The sequence below is a fragment of the Staurois parvus genome, unplaced genomic scaffold, assembly GCF_062004578.1.
Source record: "Staurois parvus isolate SC_StPar_1 unplaced genomic scaffold, SC_StPar_1.0 ptg000172l, whole genome shotgun sequence".
NCBI classification, from domain to species: Eukaryota; Metazoa; Chordata; class Amphibia; order Anura; family Ranidae; genus Staurois; species Staurois parvus.
The window spans coordinates 11442304-11468352 of record NW_028317968.1 but is presented as its reverse complement, the minus strand read 5'-3'; the positions used below and the strand labels follow the sequence as shown (position 1 = coordinate 11468352).

The window sequence follows — 26049 nt, the reverse complement described above, 5'->3', positions numbered from 1 at the left end:
TTGTGTGTGTGTGGTCATAGGAAGTTGACCCCATAAATATTGTTGGCCTTTTCAACATATTTGAACAGTGCCTACAGATAAAGGCGATATACTTGAACAAATGTCACATAAAATTGACATGGTGTTTTATTTTCATAATCATTAGTGAAGAAAATGCAAATTTGTCAAATGGAAAAAATAAGTGCACCCTTACATGTACATCACCACTTCAACTTCTTGAACCTAGAATTGGGTTTTACAGATTATGAGCCAATGTTTAGAACCTTCATAGGGAGTAAGCATTTGGAACCTTTCTTATTTAAGCCTCTAGGCTTTGGTGTTATCTTTGCTATTGATGTGTGTGGTGCCATCATGCCAAGATTAAAAGAGCTCCCTAAAGCCCTCAGAAAGAAAGTTGTGGATACCTTTGTGCCTGGCAAAGGTTTCACAAAGAGTGCCAGATTCTTTTGAATCAAACTTTTAACTGTAAGGAAAATAATCTAAAAATGGTATAGGTATCAGACAAATGCAAATTTGAACAGAACTGTCTGTCCAAGCAAATTCAGCCTAACAGCTGGCCATTTAATGATTGGAAAAGTCTTCAAGAAACCAAAAAATTAATCATCAGATCTGCTGGTATCTCTTGGTTGGTTGTCAAAGTGCATGCATCTACTATCATAAAAATATTGCACCAATTCTACCATGCATGGGAGATGTGCAAAGAAATAGCCTTTGATGTCCAAAAAAAAAACATTAAAGCAAGATTACAGTTTGCTATTGACCATATAGGCAAAGATTGGAATTTTGGAAAATTATACTGTGGGCTAATGAATCAAAGATAAAGTTGTAAAAATTATGAATTTTGGCAAAGTAACAGTAGACAGGCACAAACCGAAGACAGCATTTCAGGACAAGAAGATCGCACCAAATGTGAAGCATACAGGTAGAAATGTTAATGTTTGGGGTCCCTCTGCTTTTTAAGGGCCTAGGCAGCTTGCAGTCATTTAGTCAACTATGAACTGTGAATCACATCAAAGTGTGATTGATGAGAATGTGAGGCCATATGTCCAAAAGTTGAAGTTGAACTTAAAAAGGGATAGTTCAAAACAGTAATGAACTGCTAGCAAAACACTAAAGAATGGTGCAAAAGGAAGAAATGGAGGGTTATGGTCTGGTCTAGACAAAGACTTAATTTAAAATGTTGAGGCAGGATTTGATGCAATGAAACCAAGAAACACCTTGTAAATGAAAGATTTTTTTTTATGGAGGAATGGTCAAAAATTCCATTGAGTTGATGTAAGAAACTGGTGGGCAGTTAAACAAAATGCCTAACAAAAGTAATTTCTGCAAACTGGTACAATATCAGCTTCTGGGGGCAAGGATACATTTACTTTTTCCAAAGCACAAAATTACATCTATGGATATTTTGTTGAATAAATGAATAAAAAGGCTAAATTCCCATGTGTTGTATTTAAGTACTATATTGCACTTTTATCTGTAGGCACTGGTTAGATAAATATCTAATGTTTGTGTAATGTGTAATTACTTTTCTCATATGGATATATATATATACCGTGTTCCAAATTATTATGCAAATGACATTTTTCTCATTTATCTAAATAACTGATGTAAATAACAGTCAGCATAATTCTCATGTTATCAACTATTAAGAGTACAATTCAAATTTTATTGAACAAACCTCCTAATGATAACAGTATTTTTTTTAAGCATAAAAAACTTACAATGCACTGTTCCAAATTATTACGCACAGTAAGTTTCAAAACACTTTATAGGTTGTAAAGAACTGAAATTTGTCATTTGTTGTGTTTGCAGCATATTTACTGAAATCAAAAGCTATTTCAATCAAACTTTTAACAACATTTTAACTTTTTAAACATGGCCGATCACTCAAATTTGATGGCTGCACAAAAATCTTGCATCCATTGAACTTGTGAGTTTTTGGACAGTTTCTGCTTGAATTTGTTTGCAAGATGTCAGAATATCCTCCCAGAGCTGCTGTTTGGATGTAAACTTCCTCCCACCCTCATAGATCTTTTGCTTGAGGATGCTCCAAAGGTTCTCAATAGGATTGAGGTCAGGGGAGGATGGAGGCCACACCATGACTTTCTCTCCTTTTATCCCCATAACAGCCATTGATGTAGAGGTATTCTTTGCAGCATGAGATGGTGCATTGTCATGCATGAAGATGATTTTATTGCAGAAAGCATAGTTCTTCCTTCTGTACCAGGGAAGAAAGTGGTCAGTCATAAACTCCACATACTTTGCAGAGGTCATCATTACACCTTCGGGGGCTGTAAAGGGCCCTACCCGCTCTGTTCCCATTATTCCTGTCCAAAACATGACTCCACCACGGCCTTGCTGACGTCGCAGCCTTGTTGAAACAGGGTGGCCGTCCACCAACCATCCACTACTCTATCCATCTGGAGTATCCAGGGTTGCATGGCACTCATCAGTGAACAGGACTGTTTGAAAATTAGTCTTCATGTATTTTTCTGCCCAATGCAGCCGCTTCTGCTTGTAAGCATTGGTTAGTGGTGGCCGAATAGAAGGTTTATGCACATTTGCAAGACTCTGGAGGACTCTACACCTTGATGCCCGTGGGACTCCAGAGGCACCAGCAGCTTCAAATATCTGTTTGCTACTATGTAATGGTATTTTAGCAGCTGCTCTCTTGATCCGATGCATGGATCTGGCAGAAATCTTCCTCAATGTGCCTTTATCTGCACAAACCCATCTGTGCTTTGAATCAGCCACAAATCTCATAATAGTGCGATGATCACGCTTAAGTTTTCGGGAAATATCTAATGTTTTCATACCTCGTCCAAGGCATTGAACTATTTCACTCTTTTCGGCAGCAGAGAGATCTTTTTTCTTCCCCATATTGCTTGAAAATGGTGCTCTGCTTAATAATGTGGAACACCGTCCTTTTAGTAGTTTTTCCTTAAATTGGGCTCACTGGCCAATCTAATTATCACAGGTGTCCGAGATTGTTTTCAGTGATCAAAAGAGCCCTGACACACAATGCCATCCATGAGTTAAATAGTAGGGGTAGGTCAGGTGGGGATTCACCTTCCCTGGGAAAAAGGTAGTCCAATCAGCACGGCTTTCTTAAAATCTGACTTGTTGTCAGTTTTATTTACAAGGTTGCAAGCATCAATACAAACAAAACAGAAAATAAATCCTCGCCATCCAGGCACTAACTAAACACAGAAGATTCCTCTCTCAAAGGTGAAGGGCTTCTCCCTGTCACCAACAAAAATGAAAACAGTATGCAAACCTTTTCCTTGCTTGTATAACACAAACTTTCATCCACAGCTCACTCAGACATGACTCTCTGAGTCCTAGGCCAAGAGCAACTTCTTGCTCAAGCCCTGCCTTATTTATACCACGTGCTGGTGGTCAGCAGTGGACCACAAAATCTGATCCGGAAACACCTCTGCTATAGTGGCCCAGAAAACCCGGAGTGGACTCCACCTTAATCTCCCAGATATGATCTCATGTGAGGTGACACATAGCGTCCATCAATCACCTCGCCTTTCATACGGTCACAATATATATATATATACAGTGGGGCAAAAAAGTATTTAGTCAGCCACCAATTGTGCAAGTTCTCCCACTTAAAAAGATGAGAGAGGCCTGTAATTGGCATCATAGGTAGACCTCAACTATGAGAGACAAAATGAGAAAAAAATCCAGACAATCACATTGGCTGATTTGGAAAGAATTTATTTGCAAATTATGGTGGAAAATAAGTATTTGGTCACCTACAAACAAGCAAGATTTCTGGCTCTCACAGACCTGTACCTTCTTCTTTAAGAGGCTCCTCTGTCCTGCACTCATTACCTGTATCAATGGCACCTGTTTGAACTTGTTATCAGTATAAAAGACACCTGTCCACAACCTCAAACAGTCACACTCCAAACTCCACTATGGTGAAGACCAAAGAGCTGTCGAAGGACACCAGAAACAAAATTGTAGACCTGCACCAGGCTGGGAAGACTGAATCTGCAATAGGCAAGCAGCTTGGTGTGAACAAATCAACTGTGGGAGCAATAATTAAAAAATGGAAGACATACAGAACCACTGATAATCTCCCTCGATCTGGGGCTCCACGCAAGATCTCACCCCGTGGGGTCAAATGATCACAAGAACGGTGAGCAAAAATCCCAGGACCACACGGGGGGACCTAGTGAATGACCTGCAGAGAGCTGGGACCAACGTAACAAAGGCTGCCATCAGTAACACACTACGCCGCCAGGGACTCAGATCCTGCAGTGCCAGATGTGTCCCCCTGCTTAAGCCAGTACATGTCCGGGCCCGTCTGAAGTTTGCTAGAGCGCATTTGGATGATCCAGAAGAGGATTGGTAGAATGTCATATGGTCAGATGAAACCAAAATAGAACTGTTTGGTAGAAACACAACTCGTCGTGTTTGGAGGAGAGAGAATGCTGAGTTGCATCCAAAGAACACCATACCTACTGTGAAGCATGGGCGTGGCAACATCATGCTTTGGGGCTGTTTCTCCGCAAAGGGACCAGGACGTCTGATCCATGTACAGGACAGAATGAATGGGGCCATGTATCGTGAGATTTTGAGTGCAAACCTCCTTCCATCAGCAAGGGCATTTAAGATGAAACGTGGCTGGGTCTTCCAACATGACAATGATCCCAAACATACCGCCTGAGCAACGAAGGAGTGGCTTCGTAAGAAGCATTTCAAGGTCCTGGAGTGGCCTAGCCAGTCTCCAGCTCTTAACCCCATAGAAAACCTTTGGAGGGAGTTGAAAGTCCGTGTTGCCCAGCGACAGCCCCAAAACATCACTGCTCTAGAGGAGATCTGCATGGAGGAATGGACCAACATAACAGCAACAGTGTGTGCCAACCTTGTGAAGACTTACAGGAAACGTTTGACCTCTGTCATTGCCAACAAAGAATATATAACAAAGTATTCAGATGAACTATTGATATTGACCAAATACTTATTTTCCACCATAATTTGCAAATAAATTCTTTCCAAATCAGCCAATGTGATTGTCTGGATTTTTTTTTCTCATTTTGTCTCTCATAGTTGAGGTCTACCTATGATGCCAATTACAGACCTCTCTCATCTTTTTAAGTGGGAGAACTTGCACAATTGGTGGCTGACTAAATACTTTTTTGCCCCACTGTATATTATAGTTGGTATGTAGGCATGCTTAGGTTTTCCTCCATCCAGTAGGTGGCGCTGTGCCATCATACAAATGGAGTGGAGTTTGTTAGGGTATATTGTCCTCTCATGAACTACTCTTGTGGTGTCTGAGAGAAAACAGCTGTCTGATTGGACGTTGCAACCTCTGGAGACCTTCGGCATCCATCTTGGGTGAGGGAATCTTTTAAATAAAGTGCCCCACATATTTTTGGTGGGCTTATGGCAAGTGGATGATAAGGAGATAATTAGCTCAGAGTTAGTTCCTGGTGAGGAGGGATAGTTTAGTGGAGCCTCCTTCTTCACTATACACACTCCAGTGAGCAGTGCAGAGAAGTTGAATCGGCGCAGACTGCAGGAATGTTTCTTGTCTATCCCCAGAAGGGACACTACTCCTAGTGATGAAAGCCATCTTCTGGTAACATATGCTGTAAATGCTAACAGTATGTATACTCTCTGGACTGTTGATTTCAATGCTGAAGATCAGTTTATTTGTTGCTGCAAACCAGCTTTGCAAGAGTTATATAAAATACATTGTGCCATATACAATGTGTGCAAGAATTTCATCCCAATACAAAGTACCCAACTTGGGGCCCACCTACAGATGTCACAACAATCACACATTTGGTAGCAGTAAAATGTTATAAATCATGGATGCTGTACTGCTATTGTACCTCCTACTCGCTAGCTCCCTTGTCTCCTCCTCCCATGCTCATCTCCAGGATTTCTCAAGGGCTTCACCCATCCTCTGGAACTCCCTACCCCAATCTATCAGGCTATCACCTGCTCTGCTCTCTTTTAGGCGCACTCTGAAAACCCATCTCTTCAGGGAAGCCTACCCCGACCCCAGCTAATACTGGAATCCCCTACTCTTCCTACCACCCCATCCCCCACAGCTAATTTCCTCTTGTACCACTATTCCCTCCCTCCTAGATTGTAAGCTCCAAGGAGCAGGGCCCTCCAATCCCTCTTGTATTGAACTGTATTGTTACTGTATTGTCTCCCTCCATAATGTAAAGCGCTGAGCAAACTATCGACGCTATATAAGTCCTGTGTAATAATATAATAATAATACTGCATTACAGTTTTATCAATAAGCACAACCTAACATAATGGGCAGCTCCATCTGCTGTAAACGCTAATAATTGTGAGGACCAGTAGGCAATTACCACCCACATCCCCATACCTTGGTGGTGCCCATGATTCCTTTGCTGCCTGTATCGCACACTTTTTGGCCCATTTGACCTTTAGCTTTTAATCTATTGATTCTGTATGATTTTTATAGTTATCTATCTTATGTACATCAATGGATAAGAAAATAATGTTTACACACAAATTTCATATAAATAAAAAAATGAGATGTCCTTAAAAAAAAAAAATAACAGCATTCGATGCTGTTTTACTGTGATGAAGATGTAAATAATAAAGACACCTAACACCAGGATACAGATCATAAAATACAATAGCTAAATGTATTCTTGTCATAAACAAGATGACATATCATTGATGCAAAAGCTGGGCAGTGACACACTCGCAGGCTGATTTGTGAACAAATTGTTGCTAGGATATGGGAGGATCTTTTTGCTCCCAGGAGGCCATCGACTGGATGAATGTTCTTTCTATTCATCTCCCTACTTCTTGTCCAGCGTATGGGAGAAGCAGTGCAGCAGAAGCCTGAGAAGAGGAGGAAATGTTCAGCTGATCAGGGGAGTTACACTCAGTATATATTTATCCTCCCTTCTCCATTTCATGGAATCAGGAGCAGGGCAACGCAGGGGGCTTATGGGATGCCATATAAAGACCTGTCACTGGTGAGGGGTGAGGCAAAGGGAAACTGGAAATATTAGAGAGAGAGAGAAGGAGGATGTGCCAGAGCCAAAGAAGAAAATAGGGAGGTGGAATTTCACGTGAAAAGAACTGGAGAGCAAAACACAACCAGAGGAAGAGATGAAAGGGAGATATACAAAGCAATCAGGGGGTGAGATTTAGAAAGGGAGGCAGAAGAACATAGTGTCAGACTGTTCATCTCCATCACACACACAGCCATTAGCAGTGCCCAATCCTACTGACTCAGCAATCTGCACTGAAAATATGTTGCCTGGCTCTGGAGATACAGCTGAGGGAGGACCGAAAGACAGCCATGTCCCCGCACAAAACCCTGAAGGGAAACAAACATGGGAAGAAGCCAAAGCCTTCTATGACAATCTAACTTCCACCAAGAAGCCAAAATCGGTATGTAAATCCTATGTCTCTTATTACTAGATGTTTACGTTCCTGCACCACTCAGGAGATCACTAAATATAATGTCATTGCAGTGGGAAAGTTATTGAGCGTGTCCCGACATACCGTATGACATCTCTTTCTCTGTGCTTTATCTTATCGTCTTTCTCCATGTTTTCTATTTCAGTCCACAGTTCTCAGAACGGATGGCGTTAGCTAACTAGCAGAGAAACTGTGTATGTGAGGCTTGGAGTGTCAATGCCAGGGGACAGTGTCAAGCTTATGTCTCTAGTTCTTATGAAGGTGAATGCTTGTGCCTAAAGCTTTGCGACCTTCAAATGTGGAATCCATAGCTGATGTAGAATAGGCGACTGGCCAAGGTCACTGACCTATGACACTAGGAAAATGGCCCTGGAACTAAATATACACATAACAATGTACATGGCTGGCACACATGAATGTGTATTTATATATAAGCACATTCAAATTAGTACCGCTTGTTTCATACAAGTATAGCTCCGTCACCAATGTATCCACCACCTCCATTCAACTGTTGATCTACCACAAATTATCCCTTGACCATATTATGTTTTCATTTTATATATCCCTTGACCTGACCATGCATATGCGATGAACCACAGTCTATAGCAGTGGTTCTCAACCTTCCTAATGCTGCGACCTTTAATACAGTTCCTCATGTTGTGGTGACCCCCAACCATAAAATTATTTACCCAGTAATTATAATTCATGAAGTATCGTTTTACCTTCAATACTGCTGCTTTCTATATAGTAGCTGCTTTCTACACAGCAGCTGCTTTCTACACAGTAGCTGTTCTTTACACATCAGAAATATGTGTTTTCCGATGGTCTTAGGCGACCCCTGTGAAAGGGTCCTTCGACCCCCAAAGGGGTCGCGACCCACAGGTTGAGAACCACTGGTCTATAGGATATAAGTACTGAATTATACTTCTATATCCCATTACACATATCAATTTTAGAGTAATATACAATTAAACCATTGGTTGTAAATGGTCTTGCATTAAACAGTAGCGAGCTGGTGAAATATTCCAACCTTAATGATAAGTCTTTTGCTGTGCCACCCCAATATATCATAATAACCAGTGACAGATTCTTCATCTCAATGTCTCAGTTTAGTCATTCTTCGTAATCATTCGTATGTTGAAGGCAAAGCTGCATATTGATCCTCTGCAGTGAATCTACCCACCCCCAATATTACTCCATCAGTTTTACATGCAAGCTTAAAGAATATTATTATTATACAGGATTTATATAGCGCCAACAGTTTGCTCAGCGCTTTACTATATAAAGGGAGGCAATACAGCAACAATACAGTTCAATACAAGAGGGATAGGAGGGCCCTGCTCCTTGGAGCTTACAATCTAGGAGAATATAATAAACATATTTAGGCTTAGCACTGGGTCAACAGAAAAATCTCCCTTTAGCTGTGACAGATGACACAAACACGCTGTCACCAAATACTGTATATAGTGATGAAAAATTAAACGCACTTCTTACAGATGATGCTGCCCATTCTCTACCATGCCATGGGAATCTGACAAGTTGCCAAACAACAACACCGATTTTCTTTGCTCCATGAACCACAAATAGGTATACATTTTAGGAAAAATGTTCATCTTTGCACGATTTGGGTGCAGAAGCTTCCAGCATAAGATGAGGCAAGCATGTAAGAGCAAGGGTTAATGTGTGTTAGGGCTTAGTTTATAGCTTAGGTTAGTGTTGGTCTTAGGGGTTCAGTGTTTTAAGGCTAACCTTCAATCTTGCAGAGATGTACAGGCTTCTCTCCTGTATTAAAATTGCTTAATCTGATTTCACTGCACACTCTGATCTTCTCACAGTGTGCATTAAAAGCTGCAACAAGTCAAGTAGAATTTATCTCATTTCCTGGCTAGAGGACATCCAGTATCCATCTAGCACTTTTTTACTGTTTATGGCCAGTACCTTCCATTAATTGAATTTGTTGTTTCAAACATGGAGGCTCAACATTACATCCGGGCATTACCTAGGGCAACCTGCATGCAAATACAGGCTGCCTAGGATCCCCACTCCTTCATACTGAAATCCACCCATCAGGTCATTTAGACATGTGAAAAACGCCTGCCAAGAGCCAGCCCACTGCTTTCATCAGAGTTGAGGGCTCTTGAAAGAAGTACAGAGGCAAGTTTCTGTGATTTTTTTATGAAGTTCCCCCGCTCCCACCCCCTGCCACCAACCATGATCTGCTGGCACTGCATAGAGATGCAGTGAGACCCAGTGAGTTCAGTTCCACTTTAAGGTTAGGTATACATGTTGTTGTAAAGATATCTGAGCCTTTAAAAATAGCAGTCTGTTTTCTTGTATGTGTGCGTGCCTAGCAGTGCTTACAGTCTCATAGCTATATATCTGCAGTGTGAGATGAAGGTCCAATTCATACAGGCGATCAGCTTTTCTACCGCAAGAATCTGTGGCCGAACAATTTCAGCTTCATGTATACCTGTGGCCAAGCAGCAGTGTGTGGCCAGATTTGCACCCTGTATAAATGAATGGCTGGCGCTGCAACTGTTCATATGTAAATGCTCATCCAAGCAGTTACCTGCAATTAGGGGCTTGCATCTAGGGCCAGTGTTTTTGACCACATATAAATTGAATACAGATAATCACCCAGTCTGTATGTGGCTATAGCACAGAGTGCTGCTGCGTCTAGAGGCTGGTGTTTAGCTGATTCCAAATGTGGCAGCTTATTCTCCTTCCTTCACCCATATGAATGAAGCCTTAGGCACTGCTGCCTCTGAATGTCAGTTTCAGGAGATTTGGAGTGAGATTTGTTGAAGCCATTAATGTACTGCTCACTGTTCTCCTTTCTGGAGGCTCTGACATGAGGAAGCAAAGCCCTGGCTCTGCATCCCCTTAATGAAGATGTAAATTGTGTAAAAATAATAGCAGTAAAAATGTGGGGAAATTGCAAAATGGCAGCAGCAGTTTCAGTAATGCTTTTGTAAAAGTTAGTGCTAAGCTTAGAGTGGGGACCAGTCAATATGTCCCAATGTTCTAAATTTAATCCATGCTCCAATAACTGTTACGGTGTGTTCCCTCCAGGGTGACCATTGGTCCTGTGTACACTGCTTTCTCTTAATTGTGGTTATTGATGGACAGTGTATTATGCACTGATCTCACAACCCCCACAGAGATGGATTATACCTCTTGAGGCCTGTCATCAACGCATTGATCATCAACGCACACTTATACAAATCCTAATCAACAGTCTCTAAGTACTCCACTATCTTTGATAGCATTATATGTCATGTCAGATGAGCTGAAAAATCAATTATATCCAAGCAAGAAAATCATTTATAACTGTCAAAATAATCTAATTCAGTGCACTGATAATAATGGCCACATGGCTTTGATTGTAATGACATAAGCAGCATCTTTAATGAAATTAATGAGACAATTTAAAGATTAATGCAATTGATAGTCCATAATCTACACCCCCCCAAGTCTGGCTTTTTCTATTATCATTAAAAGATGGACCTTTTCCTTTCCCCTTTCTTTTCTAGCTATCCATGCCCTAATAGTCCTCTTGTTTTGAATCGCATTGTAACTGTACTGTCTCCCTTTATTTTAAAAAGTTAGGTGCAAACTGTTGGTGCTATATCATTAAAGGGGTGAATAAGGTTCAATAGGGCAGTATTTTCAATAGTAAAGCGGAGTTCCGGTTCCACCAAAAAAAAAAATACTGTAACTGCTGACTTTTAGAATTAGGGCATTTACCTGTCCAGGGATCCTGCAGTGTCCTCACTCCGAGCCGATTGTTCAATTGGCTGTCGGGTGCTGGCGCTACCATCTTGACTGCTGAAAAACAGCAGTTTCCTACTGCACATGCTGCGAAGCGCGTTTCACTTTGTGAATGGGCCACAGTCTTTTGGGACCTGTGAAATGTCCCAGGGGGCTTAGGAGGGACAGAACTGAGCTCGAAGTGGGACCGGGTACCTGTCAAAACCAGGTACCCGCTCCCCCCCAAAAGGTGCCAAATGTGGCAGTGGAGGGTGGGAGGAGGCAGATGAGTGGAGCTTACACTTTTGGGTAGAACTCCACTTTAAGAAAAGATCAAGAACATGACCTCAAACTAGCAGTGGCCCCAGACTGACTATTGAGCCAGTCAACAATAAGTGGTTTAAAACATGCTGGAGACAAACATAGATTTATACTTAGACAAAAAAGTTAAAAAACAAATAAGTAAAATGGGGCAGACTCGATGGACCACTTGGATGTTTTTCTGCTGTCACTCTTCTGTGTTTCTATATAATCCAGAATAATAATAATTATGACCCATGATGACCTTAGATATGGTGTCTAGTATCTATGCAGTTTTGCAATTTTTTGTATTTTATGTATAAATATAAGTCAGGTGTATTATAGCTGTCAGTCATTATTAACTTGCATATAGCTAGCTTATAACACTGCTAAAAGATCCATCACTGCAGAAATCAATCTGTTCTGTGCATAGTTGCCAACAGTCTCGAATTGGCTGGGAGAGTCACGGAAATTTGACAGCTGTCCCAGCCTGATCTTGTCCCAGGCCCGAAAATCTGAGCAGATCATGGAACCTGGCGCAGACTGTCACTCAGGGCCAACGCCAGGATGAGGGGGCGGTAAAATCCAGCTTGTCTTGGATATCCCTAAGAACGCGAGCAAAGAGTAGCATCTCTGTCCACCATCCTTCCCAGGGGACCTACAGACCCCCCCCACAGAGCTGCCTGTACAGGGAGACCCTCTGTACACAATGATCTCTGACAATGCTGCTTCACTGCACTGGGCAATGACAAAATCTTCTAGCAGAGTGGCTGGCAGATCCAGGATGGCGGAGCGGCACTGGCTCAGAGAATCACCAAGCAGAGAGACATTTCTTCTAAATGGAGCAGGTGTGCTAATTCTCCTGGTAAAACTCCCAGCCCTCTCCTGCTGCACTGGGATCAAGCTTCTTTAAAAAGAAGGTTGTGGCTGCAGATCACACTTATGGCACTTCTCTATCTCATCTCACAGATGATATTACAGGAGAAGTACGGACAAAGATATTTTGGCTATAATTCTCCTATGGATCCCAAGAGTGCACTTAGTTCTAAAGTCCTGTGACCCATTTTCAGCCAACAGCGGGATAATGCACACTGTTGGCTGATGTTACTTTAAAGTCGGGATCCACCCAGATCCTTGGACCATCAGCTGTCTGAGCCTCTGTGTTCCACTGAGATCCTGAGCCAGCCTCCCTACTTCCACCCCTTTTCTTGTAGTACGCCTGCAGTCTCTGACCCTCTCCGGTGATATGTCTGCAGTCTCTGACCCTATCCTGCGATATGTCTGCAGTCTCTGACCCTCTCTTGTAGCACTCCTGCAGTCTCTGACCCTCTCCTGTAGTTCACCCGCAGTCTCTGACCCAGTCTTGTAGTACACTTGCAGTCTCTGACCCTCTCCTGTCCTATACCTGCAGTCTCTGACCCTCTCCTGTACTATGCCTGCAGTCTCTAACCAACTCCTGTACTCTTGATTCACAGGTCTGTGAAAACTGGAGGAGGCCTTACTATCTGCCCTACTTACATCCAGTAGAAATATACCAAAAGGGCCTTGCACAGATTCATAGTCTGCACAAATTTTATGTCCACCCCTACCCCAGGCCTTTAACTTCCATCCTTAAAAGGATTTGAAGGGTGCCTTATGCATAACCTGGGCTTAGGAGGTTCATGCATGTGGTGTCTAGATCAGCCTTTCTCAACCAGGGTGCCTTGAGGTTTCTTCAGGGGTGCCTTGGCAAAATGTCTAAAAATTTGTATAAAAGCCAGTGGGTGGAACAAGCCTACCTTTTAGTTACACAAAGCCACAGGTTTCCATTGTCCACCATTACGACCTTCTAGCTGCCAACGTCCTGACAACCAGTGACATAATTTGATAAAGAAGATGTCGGTAGCCTGCACAGAATCCTCATTTGACCCTCCCTTGTCCCTCTGCGTCAATGCTAGGGTCACATTAGCTCAGGGATGGAGAAAAACTGAGGGAAAAGAGAAACATTGGAATACTAGTCAGTACCAGCATGCAATAGTGTGTTTATTTTGGAAGAATAAATCACCTCTAATGTTGGGTGTCCTACATGTGTGGATGTTGTTGCTTTAAAAAAAAACTATTAGAATAGTTTTTCACATTTTAGAATGGGGTGCCTTAAGACTGTTCATAATGTTAGAGGGTGCCACGGGACTGTCCATAATGTTAAAGGGTGCCTTGACTGAAAAAAGATTGAGAAACACTGGTCTAGATAGCTAAATCTAAGATCAAAAATCATTTTTTAGGCTTATAACATTATCAGAAAGTACAAAAATGGCCTATAAACCAAAACCAATGCTGCGCTACATTCAAACTAATTTATGTGAATGTGGAATCCAACATCTCAAATCAAAATTGTGACAATAATAATGACTATATAAATCTATACGTGCTTACTGATAATCAAAATATCAAATAAATCACCCAAAAAGATGAAAGACACAAAACTGAATTAAATCACACGTGCATATTGTGAAGTGAAAAAATATAAATAACCATAATAATGGTACACACAAAAAACAAAAGTCCAAAAATAGAATGTTGTAGGTGAACAAAACAGTAAACGGTGTTTCCAAATGATACTGTAAGTGACCACAGGTGAAACAAATCGTGCAGGTATCTGGGTGTATATAGATCTTATGAATCCAACCACCTTCTGGATTAGCCTCTCACCTCATCCCTTCGACCCTTGCGGGTCAAAGAGCAGTAATGGATCCCTCTCACAGATCCTCCAGGCACCAAAGCACTCCAAAACCGCTTTTCAGGATTTAATATTCCCACTCCGGCTCTTCTCCAGGAAAAGTTGAAATATCAATCTCTCAGAATGAGACAAAGGAATCCTCCCATAGTGTAGTATATTTATTATACCATAGGAACATATAATCTCTTATAAAAACGAACTTACGTAGCAGCCAGTCCACATTAGAACCTCATGCTTTCAGATGAGGATATATCTGTTGGGTGTACAGCTGGATACACAGGTGTACCAAGATGGCCGCCACGCCGGAAATACGTCACCGCGCTACGCCAACGCGTTACGTCACAATGTCACGTGACTTCATCAGGGCTGTCAATCACAGTGACGATCACTCTTTATATACCCGGCCAGATAGAGAGAACCACCCACATAGGAGGTGTTTTCTTCAGCCTAATCTCATCAATCCTTCCTGCGGCCATTACACTGAAGACCACTGGGGACTACTATGCAAAAATTGCATAAGCTGATATCTGCAGTGGGCACATCTACACATAAAAAAGTCCGAGGAGTGTATAATAATGCACCGACTGCAATTGATATACCTAATGGTTAAAAACAGCAAAATAACCTTATACCCATTCCCATTTAAATTAAATGTATTATTTATTAGATAAAAATATAAAATTAACATTAAAATGGACCATATCTCACCTAATTACACGCTAAAACGCTTGAAATCTCTAGTTATATATACCAAAATTTGAGCAAAAATACAGCCAATAATTTTATATATATATACCATTACCCAGGAATATATATATACCTCTGCATATAAGGACGCATACGTATACATACAATCCAAACCTCAATCTAATCCTAAATGATATATAGGTGTTAAAAACACTAAATAATTTAAAATAATTTAAAAAAAGACTTTATTAAAAAATTAATATTTATTAATGAGAATATTTTATCATTTTATAAGAAAAAATAACTACACCCTTCACCAGCACATAAAGGACCTACTCCGAATGAACTCACACACATATATTCTATCCGAAAGCATGAGTTTACATAATCAATGTATAAAATGTATATATCTATAGCACCATCTCAAACTACCTCAAAAATCAGAAATAAAGCAATTTAAATCAAACTCAATGTTCAAACCATTGGGGAAATAAGTGTGCATACTATAAATCCACTTTGACTCTAATTGGCTCAAAGTACGCACCTTATGGCTGCCTCGCCAATGTCTCTTATATTTCGTGATACCCCAAAATTTTAATTCACTAGGGTCTTTGTTATGACATTTGGCGAAATGCTTAGAGACGCTATGCTTCGGGAACCCCTTCTTTATATTTTGGACATGTTCCCGGAGCCTGACCCAAAGAGGTCGTTTAGTTCTCCCTATATATTGCATTCCGCAACTGCATTGCAGCGCGTACACAACTCCCTCTGTCCTACAAGTAATACATTCTTCAATTTTAAATTCTTTCTTACTCACAGATGAAGAAAAAGTCATCAATTTCTTATTCCTGCCTTTTGTGGATTTGCACGCATAACATGTCCTGTATGGAAAAAACCCATTTATATCCAAAAAGGTGACATTCTTTTTAATGGGTGGATCAAGAACATTTTTAACAATTTTATCTCTTAATGATGGGGCTTTTCTATATCTAAAACTGGGGAATTCTGATATAATCTCTTTCAGGGCCGGATCAGCTTTCAATAGTGGCCAATTTCTTCTAAAAATAGTTTCCACTTTTTTATAATGGACATTGAAATCTAAGCATATTACAAGTTGGTCTTTCTGTTCCTCATTTTTCTCTCGATCTACCAACAGCAAATCTCTATTTGTATTCCCAACTTCCTGGATCGTTTTACTAATCGAGTCTTGCTGATAACCTTTGGCTTCAAACCTCCGGCCTATGATATCTGCAGTGGGCACATCTACACATAAAAAAGTCCGAGGAGTGTATAATAATGCACCGACTGCAATTGATATACCTAATGGTTAAAAACAGCAAAATAACCTTATACCCATTCCCATTTAAATTAAATGTATTATTTATTAGATAAAAATATAAAATTAACATTAAAATGGACCATATCTCACCTAATTACACGCTAAAACTGACTTTTTTCTGTGTAGATGTGCCCACTGCAGATATCAGCTTATGCAATTTTTGCATAGTAGTCCCCAGTGGTCTTCAGTGTAATGGCCGCAGGAAGGATTGATGAGATTAGGCTGAAGAAAACACCTCCTATGTGGGTGGTTCTCTCTATCTGGCCGGGTATATAAAGAGTGATCGTCACTGTGATTGACAGCCCTGATGAAGTCACGTGACATTGTGACGTAACGCGTTGGCGTAGCGCGGTGACGTATTTCTGGCGTGGCGGCCATCTTGGTACACCTGTGTATCCAGCTGTACACCCAACAGATATATCCTCATCTGAAAGCATGAGGTTCTAATGTGGACTGGCTGCTACGTAAGTTCGTTTTTATAAGAGATTATATGTTCCTATGGTATAATAAATATACTACACTATGGGAGGATTCCTTTGTCTCATTCTGAGAGATTGATATTTCAACTTTTCCTGGAGAAGAGCCGGAGTGGGAATATTAAATCCTGAAAAGCGGTTTTGGAGTGCTTTGGTGCCTGGAGGATCTGTGAGAGGGATCCATTACTGCTCTTTGACCCGCAAGGGTCGAAGGGATGAGGTGAGAGGCTAATCCAGAAGGTGGTTGGATTCATAAGATCTATATACACCCAGATACCTGCACGATTTGTTTCACCTGTGGTCACTTACAGTATCATTTGGAAACACCGTTTACTGTTTTGTTCACCTACAACATTCTATTTTTGGACTTTTGTTTTTTGTGTGTACCATTATTATGGTTATTTATATTTTTTCACTTCACAATATGCACGTGTGATTTAATTCAGTTTTGTGTCTTTCATCTTTTTGGGTGATTTATTTGATATTTTGATTATCAGTAAGCACGTATAGATTTATATAGTCATTATTATTGTCACAATTTTGATTTGAGATGTTGGATTCCACATTCACATAAATTAGTTTGAATGTAGCGCAGCATTGGTTTTGGTTTATATTCACTTGATCACTGGTATATGATTTAATGCTAGCAGCTTCTTTGGGGTTTATACATTTATTTATTTTGGTTTAATTATTTTAAACACACATTTGGAGCGCAGGAGGGTCACACCACTATTGCTACAAAAATGGCCTGTTGATGAGGTCAGAAATGTGGTTTCTTCAACATTTTCTGTGAGCTGCACTGAGGGCAAAAATATACTATATTTCTTTTGTAAACTACTAGTCCCATCAACCACCAATAAACCCTTTAGTGTCCAGCCCATAGATTTACCAGGTGAAAAAATGGAAATGAGAACGAATACAGCCATCACATTTAATGACAAAATGGCATGCTGCTAAATATTACATATTTCTTAAGTGTAAAGCTGTTAATTTAATTAGCTTGTTCAGTAGACGTGTTAGATAAGCTCTACTGTGGTAAAGGTTATTTCACACCCCTGTGTTTTGGTGTTGTGTGTTAAAAAATCCCGCTTGATGCTTTTGTGGTTGAGAATCCAGCCAAGAACACTTTCCACAGGAATGAATGGCAATGCATTTAAAATTAATAAAAAATACATGCAACACATCTAAAGCTTACTACACCTAACAGACCCTTTAGCTATAACAGAATAGCACAATGGGGAATGTATGAGCAATAAATGTTTCACAGTGCCTTATTCTTCTGTTCTATTTACAGCCAAAGCCTCACAATGCAATCACCATTGCAGTGTCTTCACGGGCACTGTTCCTTATGGAGGAAGAACAGCGAATCTACAAAGAGAAGGGTCTAGAAGAGTATGTTCGATACCAGCTGGAGCATGAAAACGAGCCATTCAAACCAGGGGCAGCATTCCCCTTCGTAAAGGTGAGCTTAAGTCTCTGAGATAAGCAAGGGGGTAATAATTATTCTGATCTTTATTTTCTGAGCTTTTCTGATGTATAGAAACTAAATACTGATGGCAAATTAAGATTGTTAATTTAGTCTAAAAAGTGTACCTGTCTTAACCTCAGTAGAGATTTGGTTTTATGTTTAGTACAGTCAATCCTCTATTTCCGAGGTGCTCAACCTTTTGAAGAGCAAGAGCCATTTAAGTGATTTGGTAACTGGTTGCGTGCCACAATGAAATTCAATGGTTCAGAATTTCGAATTTATTATTTTGAATAGTATAATGAACATTTTCCTCCACCAGCTGCTGAATTCCGGGGGAGGGAGAGGAGGAGAAGCTGCCTTTCAGCAGTTTCAGGAGGAAAATGGAGAGGATTGGTTCCTGTATATGCCGTCCTCACCACCCCTCCTGTCCAAGTGTAAAACATAATGTGACGGGCGCCACACGGGCCCCCTGGAACATGGGGTGGGGTCACCATTTCGACTCCAGTGCTCCACTAGCGGTTGAAGGGATGCCGTAAAAACACTTCTCACCTATGGGGTTTTATTGCCCACCCAAACCGCAAATGTAAACAAGCCTTTACTGTCCTAAGCCCCCTATAAGGCTTCTTTCACACTGATGCGCTGTGGTTAATCTGCACCAAAGATGCAGTGCAGTGAACCTGTACTTTGCCATAGACTTCTGTATTCAGGAGTTTTGGTACACTTTCAGAAAGTGCACCAAACCTGTAGGATATAATAGAAGTGCGCTTCCCAGGTTTGAGGTCAAGGGCCACATTAAAGGGCTCCGAGGGCTACATGTGGCACGAAGGCCACAGGTTGAGCACCCCTGCTCTATTTCTAGCACCTTATTAACCCAGCATCTTATCCTGTAAAAAGAGGCTTCTTATAATACAGATGAACAATAACCTAAATACACAGGATCTAATGCATGATAAAATGTTAAGAATCAGTTTTTTTCAGTTATTGTGATGTGTTATATTTTTTTCCCAAAAATGGAAGCTTAACTAGCGCTCAAAATGTTTTGTACATCCATTTTGTTATTAGCAGTTTGTTAATTTAGGTATACGAGACAGCTCATCCAAAGAACTGATATTTCAGAGTTTGATAGCAGCTGGAGAATTAAACCAACTGATAATGTTTTACATCTTCATTCTGTTGGTGAAACATCTGTGCTTGGGTTCCTTTGTCTGCATACCTGCTATTGACATTATGGCCTAGTGCACACTGGGCGTTTAGCCTCATACATGAGATTCGAGAATTTTTGTTCAGGTGGAAGACACAGGTGCACCATCCAGCTGAATGCTACTGGTGCTGGATGGGGCACCAAGTGGTACTAATGTTTAGGGCAGTATTCACCCAAGGAGAAATGCCCAGTACGCATTCCAGGCATATAATGTACCTTTGAATGCATAGGGTCCCAAACGCAAGTACCACTCAGTATAGCATTCAGCACCTTCCAGCTGCAGCATATTTTAACCCGTCTTAGACTTTGACAGGCTGCAGGCAATGGGGCTGGACACTGCAGTTGTGCCTCCAAAACATGCTGTAAAGTGCTTCAAAGGAGCTAGATGCTCAATATGCAAGGTGCCTTACTCTAATCATCAGTTGAATGATAGTGAAGTTTTCTCTGATGATTAAGATTTCTAATGCTGTTGGGGTATTTAATTGTACCTATGTTCCTGTGAATCCTAAAAGATGGAAATGCTTTGAAAGCGCAAGTTATTTGCACAGCTGATAAGAACACACCAGTGGAGCAGTGCTGAGCAGTGTTTTCTGATGGCATTGAAGCTTCCCCGCTGTCAAAATACAATAGCTCAGTGGGAAAATTCAACCAGCTTCCTCAAGTAAGACAGGTCATACATTATACATTTTTTTTGTTCAACTGGAGGGTTGAATGAAAAAAATGTGCCAATTTCCCTATCCACACATTTGCGGTGGATGGGGGAATCACTTCCACTATGATATTGTGTTCTCATGGTCAGGACACAATGATCAGTGTTGCCAGCTATAGACCAATAGATCGACTTCTGTGCAACCAGAGTGCCCATAAATGGATCAAAATTCAGCCAGTCCCTGCTGAATCGAACGGATTTCAATCCATGTATAGCAGGCTTAATGGTACTTTTGGTGTCTATGATCACCACTGCATGAGACCTGTAAGGGCCAGTTTTTTAAGAGTTCATTAACATACAATGCACCACCCAAGCATTGGGGTCTTTAAACGTTTGTTAGAACAAACAGTCTCTCTTCTTTTTTGTTTTGGTATAGTAAAAAAATTAAAGATCCAGTGGTTATTAAATACCAAAAAAGCTCTATCTGTGTCAAAAAATTATATAAAATTAATTTGGGAACAGTGCTGCATGATCGAATAATTATCAAACTAGCACAGCTGTGGAAAACTGAAAAGTGGTTCAGCAAATTATTTTAGATACCATTTTCAATTCTCTTGTTTTACGTTGTATTGCATTGTATTGCATTATATTTTAGTTAATTGTAATTTGCAATAAGGATCAATTGTTAAAAAATATGTTTCCCATGAATTTCATATCGGCAGTAAATCAGTAAATATATAAATATATACATATGCACTATATTGCCAAAAGTACTGGGTCACCCCTTCAAATCATTCGTTTCAGGTGTTCCAATCACCTCCATGGCCATAGGTGTATAAAACCAAGCACCTAGGCATGCAGACTGCTTCTACAAACATTTGTGAAAGAATGAGTCGCTCTCAGGGGCTCAGTGAATTCAAGTGTGGCACCGTGATAGGTTGCCACCTGTGCAATAAGTCCATCCGTGACATTTCCTTGCTACTAAATATTCCACAGTCAACTGTTAGTGGTATTATAACAAAGTGGAAGCAACTGGGAACAACAGCAACTCAGCCTCAAAGTGCTAAGCCACGTAAAATAACAGAGCGGGGTCAGCGCATGCAGAAGCTCACAGTCTGCAGAACTTGCCAATTGTCTGCAGAGTCAATAGCTAAAGACCTTCCAACTTCATGTGGCCTTCAGATTAGCACAACAACATTCTATGCATTCTATTGGGAGGCCATTGCAGACTTATCACCCTCCATCTCCACTTATATACATTTGCATAGATGGTCTAAGGACTTGTCATTATGGTCTAAGCTCATCTGATGTATAATATTGAAACTATATGCTGTAGTTCAAAGAAATCTGCAGTGCCATCTAAAATGCTCTTCTGATTCTGCTCTTCTAAAATGCTCTTCTGAAGTGCACTACTGCTTGCCAGATAATCTGCCAATTTAGCTACAGTATATCATTATTCTGTATAACTGAATCATTAGCTGCTTCAGCATTTTTATAGGTACTGAATAGATTCTACATACTCCTCTTCCAAGACTTTTGACAAATTTTATTCTTTGGTCAGGCTGCATCATGGCAATGGTCTGTCACGTAGACTGAGCATGTTGCAGAACATGCCTGCTTGACCATTCTACAATCAGTCCATCTTTGCTGAGATGTGTGAGCAATATCAAAAGGCTATTTCCTCCAAATGTACTTTTATAGTGTTTTCTTCATGGAGGCTCACACAGAACAGATAGAGAGGAACAATCTGCACCCTAAAACTAAAAAAGAAACAAAAAGGTTGGCTTTAAATACAGTTTAAGGAATGTTACAACTATAGTCTGGAATGAGTGTAAACATCTGACTTTAGGGAAACATAAATACAGGGGTATTCCTATGCAGCAAAGTCTCACTAGAGGTTTTTATTTGTTTTATTGGAGGCAGAATTAATGTGGAAAATATTTAGCATTTTCTTTATTTACATTGAATCTGGCTGGGGAACTGGTAGTTAACACATTCGCATTTCAACATTGGAGTGGATTATCCATAAAGTAGAATTCCTGGTTTTCTATCACTTTAAAGGACAAGGTCACCTTTTTTACAAAAAAAATAATAAATGCGCATTTTTTGCAGGTAAAAAAAATGTGCATTTTTTTTTTGTTTGCTTCTGGAGCCTGTAAAGCATTGCACCAGTGATCAGCAGATCGCTGGCGCCATGCAGGTCTCCTGCAGATCTGTCAGTATATCTGTTGCCCGTACGGGATGTACGGGCAAGTAGACATATTGACAGGAAGACTCAATGAACTACCATGGTGCTCCACAGTGCTCCGCAAAGACTGTCGGGACTTGTAGTTCATTCACAGAACACCATGAATAAATGACACAGCCAGGCAGGTGGAGCCCTGCACGGTCACATTTTTTAAAAATAGTGACAGCTAGTGGGAAGAAGAAGATCCCCCGCTAGATGTCACACCGGAGATTGGGGAGGAGCAGGGGCCGGTCCACTCATAACATGTTACACCCTGAATGTGGGTGTAACAGGAAACATAGAGAAAGAAAGAGAAGGGTGGGACTCTCCAGGTACCAACCAACAACACTATTAAGGTAAAAAAATACAAAATTTATTGAACACAATTACAAAATATACATTTGTCATGTATAATTTGTAATTGTGTTCAATACATTTTGTATTTTTTAACCTTAATAATGTTGTTGGTTGGTACCTGGAGAGTCCCACCCTTCTCTTTCTTTCTCTATGTTTCCTGTTCTTCCTTTCTTCCTTTCTCTTTAGTAAAATTTTTTGGGATGTAGTACCGATTTTATTAATGACAGTCATAGACTTGACACAATTTTATCCTTTAACCACTTGCCATCCGGTCACTGTATATAAACGTCAGGATGGTGGCACTCCAGGTGCGGGTTGCCGTTCATAAACGGCACCCGCCATTATGGACTGTGCGCGATCCGGTGCCCGCTGTGTCCTCCGGACACAGTGGAACACTGATCGTCGTACGGGTCCTATGTGCGAGGTCCCGATCATGTGATCACTGATTGGTCAATCAGTGATCACATGCAGAGTAGTAAACAAGATGTCACTTCTGACATCATTGCTTACTACATGTGAAATCTGTGAATGATCACAGAGGTCACATGGTACAAGGCTATTCACAACAGCTTTGTACCATGTGACAAGCTGTGACCAATCACAGCTCACGCAGTAGTTCTCAATGGCTGCAAGAATGCAGCCAGAGAGAAGGAGAAATGATTGCTTTTACAGCCTTTATGGGTGTAAAAGCAATCAGTGTAAAAAAAAAAAAATCTTCATCACCCCTCACAAGTAGTACAGTGTCACCATAGTGACACTGTACTGCTAGGGTGACAGTATGTAGAAAAAAAAACAAATATTATAAAAAAATAAATAAAAAAAAAAATTTACATTTTTTTTTGAAAAATTATCCTTTTTGGTTATATGACTAATTTGGGTTTATTTTTTTTTTCACTAAAAAGATAACTGAATACATTTTGGCCAAGGTTTATGAAGAAAGATTATTTATTTGCAAAATTGTATAAGAAAAACACTTTTTTTCAAAATGTTTGGACTTTTTCATTTATATAGCAAAAAAATTAAAATCCCAGTGGTCAATAAATACCACCAAAATAAAGCTTTATCTGTCTAAAAAAAATGCTAAAAAATACATATGGGTACAGTGTTGCATGACCACGCAATTGTCATTCAAGTGTGATAGCACTGAAAGCAGAAAATTGGCCCGGACTGGAAGTGGTTAAATATGTGATATGGGCCAAGCTGGTCCAAACAATTTCCATGCCAGAATGGTCTGGGGCTGCCATATTAGACTGTGGTTGAATTAGCTACTTTAGATACAGTTAGAGGAGCTGTGTTCTGGCAGCAGTATGAGACACTTTTCCTCTGCTGATGTGCTAAAGACCAACTCAATCTATACCCATCACCGTCACTCAGGAGAAGCCTTGTATTTTTATCAGTGAATACAAGGATTCCTCTGATTGCCCAAGGTGGAGAGCTTTACAATCCACCAACACCATGGTGGAAGAATGTTTACTAGATTTCCCTGATGATCAAATTACTTGTTAATTTTTCCATTCAATACATTTTAAATAATTGCAGCAATGTATCATATATCATAATAATAGTTAAAGAACTATGCAAATATCATCAGGTATAAAGAAGGAATTACAGTAGGTAAAACATACCCCAAAAGGAAATAATGGTAACATTTTATCTGAACAAACAGCTTAAAATGGTAGATAGATTTAGAATGTGTTACTACTAGGCTGTGCCAGCCTGAGCAAATACTCAAATATTGCTGCTTTAGGATCTGCATATTGTCCTGAAGGAAGGTGGCTTGATTCCATCTGTTATAGGGTGAATGCTCCAATAAACTGTGTACATGCCTGAGAAATTCTGATAATCTGAATTGCAGGGAATCGGGGCAAATAATTGGGCAGAGTGGTGGGTGCAGCTAATAGCATTGAATGGTGGTTGTGCCAACATTGGGAGGGGCTTAAAACATGAGCCTATGTAGAGAGTGCAGGAATCAGAAATATGTAACATACCCGGTGTAGGGGTTCAGGTTGGGTAATGTACAAAGTGCAGGAGTATGTGGTGGGTAACTCATACAGTACATGGGTCAGGTGTGTAATGTACACATTGTGGGAGGCAAAAGTGGGTAATGAACAGAGTGCAGGGGTTAGGCGTATGTGTCGGTGTCACAGTTTAGGAGTCAGTTATAAAGTCCATTGCACAACACTCTTAGAACATAATTCTAATTGCACTGCATACACATGCATACAAAATATATATACATTGCATACACATGCATACAACATACATACACATGCATAGGCATACATACATTCACACTACATCCACATACATGAAACATACATATGCATACATACACACTACATGCACATAGATGCGTACATATGCATACAACATACATAAATATTGCATACACACACGTAACATACATACACACTTGATACACATACATGAAACATACATACACATTGCATGAACATACATGCTACATACTAACACTTGCATACACATACATATAACATACACACATGGTACTTTGTACACATACATGCATACACATGCATACAACATATGTACACATTGCATACATATAAATACATGCATACATACACACTGGGGAAGATTTACTAAAACCGGAGCACTCAGAATCTTGTGCAACTGAGCATGGTAGCCAATCAGATTATAACTTCAGTTTGCTCAATTAAGCTTTGACAATACAATCTGGAAACGGATTGGTTTATATGTAGAGCTGCACCAGATTTTGCACACTCCAGTTTTAGTAAATCTCCCGAATGCATTGGTTTGAGTTAGAATAAATGGTGGTTTGAGCATAAATGAACACACAGAAGGTAGGTTCAGAGACAGACCGCTAGACAGTGTAATCACAATGCCAACAATAGAGTTCTGTACCACTAGACCGAAATCAACACATAAATCAGAACAGTCAGCAATAAACAGTGCATATACACTCACCGGCTACTTTATTAGGTACAGATATATATATATATATATATATATATATACACACACACTATATTGCCAAAAGTATTGGGACACCCCTCCAAATCATTGTATTCAGGGGTTCCAATCACCTCCATGGTCACAGGTGTATAAAATCAAGCACCTAGGCATGCAGACTGCTTCTACAAACATTCGTGAAAGAATGGGTCGCTCTCAGGAACTCCGTGAATTCAAGTGTGGTACTGTGATAGGTTGCCACCTGTGCAATAAGTCCATCCATGAAATTTCCTTGCTACTAAATATTCACACTCAACTGTTAGTAGTATTATAACAAAGTGGAAGCAACTGGGAACAACAGCAACTCCAAGTGGTAGGCCACGTAAAATGATAGAGCGGGTCAGCCCATGCTGAAGCGCACAGTATGCAGGAGTCACCAAATGTCTGCAGAGTCAATAGCTAAAGACCTCCAAACTTCATGTGGCCTTCAGATTAGCAC

At 40.4% G+C, this 26049-nt stretch overlaps 1 protein-coding gene and 1 long non-coding RNA gene across 2 annotated transcripts in view; one reads left to right on the top strand and one right to left on the bottom strand.

Moving 5' to 3' along the window:
• Nucleotides 1-6637: 6637 nt before the first annotated feature.
• On the bottom strand, nt 6638-7690 carry LOC149462652 (uncharacterized). Its single transcript, XR_016312632.1, has 2 exons — nt 7531-7690; nt 6638-6858 (listed from the first exon to the last, which is right to left on the bottom strand). It is a non-coding gene; the product is annotated as an uncharacterized LOC149462652 (long non-coding RNA).
• Nucleotides 6804-26049, top strand: part of NT5C1A (5'-nucleotidase, cytosolic IA) — a 65351-nt gene continuing 46105 nt past the window's right edge. Inside the window, exons 1-2 of the mRNA XM_089676678.1 lie at nt 6804-7416; nt 18009-18176. Coding sequence (XP_089532804.1) covers nt 7276-7416; nt 18009-18176 — 309 coding nt within the window. The 5' untranslated portion in view covers nt 6804-7275. The remainder of the gene's footprint in view (nt 7417-18008; nt 18177-26049) is intronic.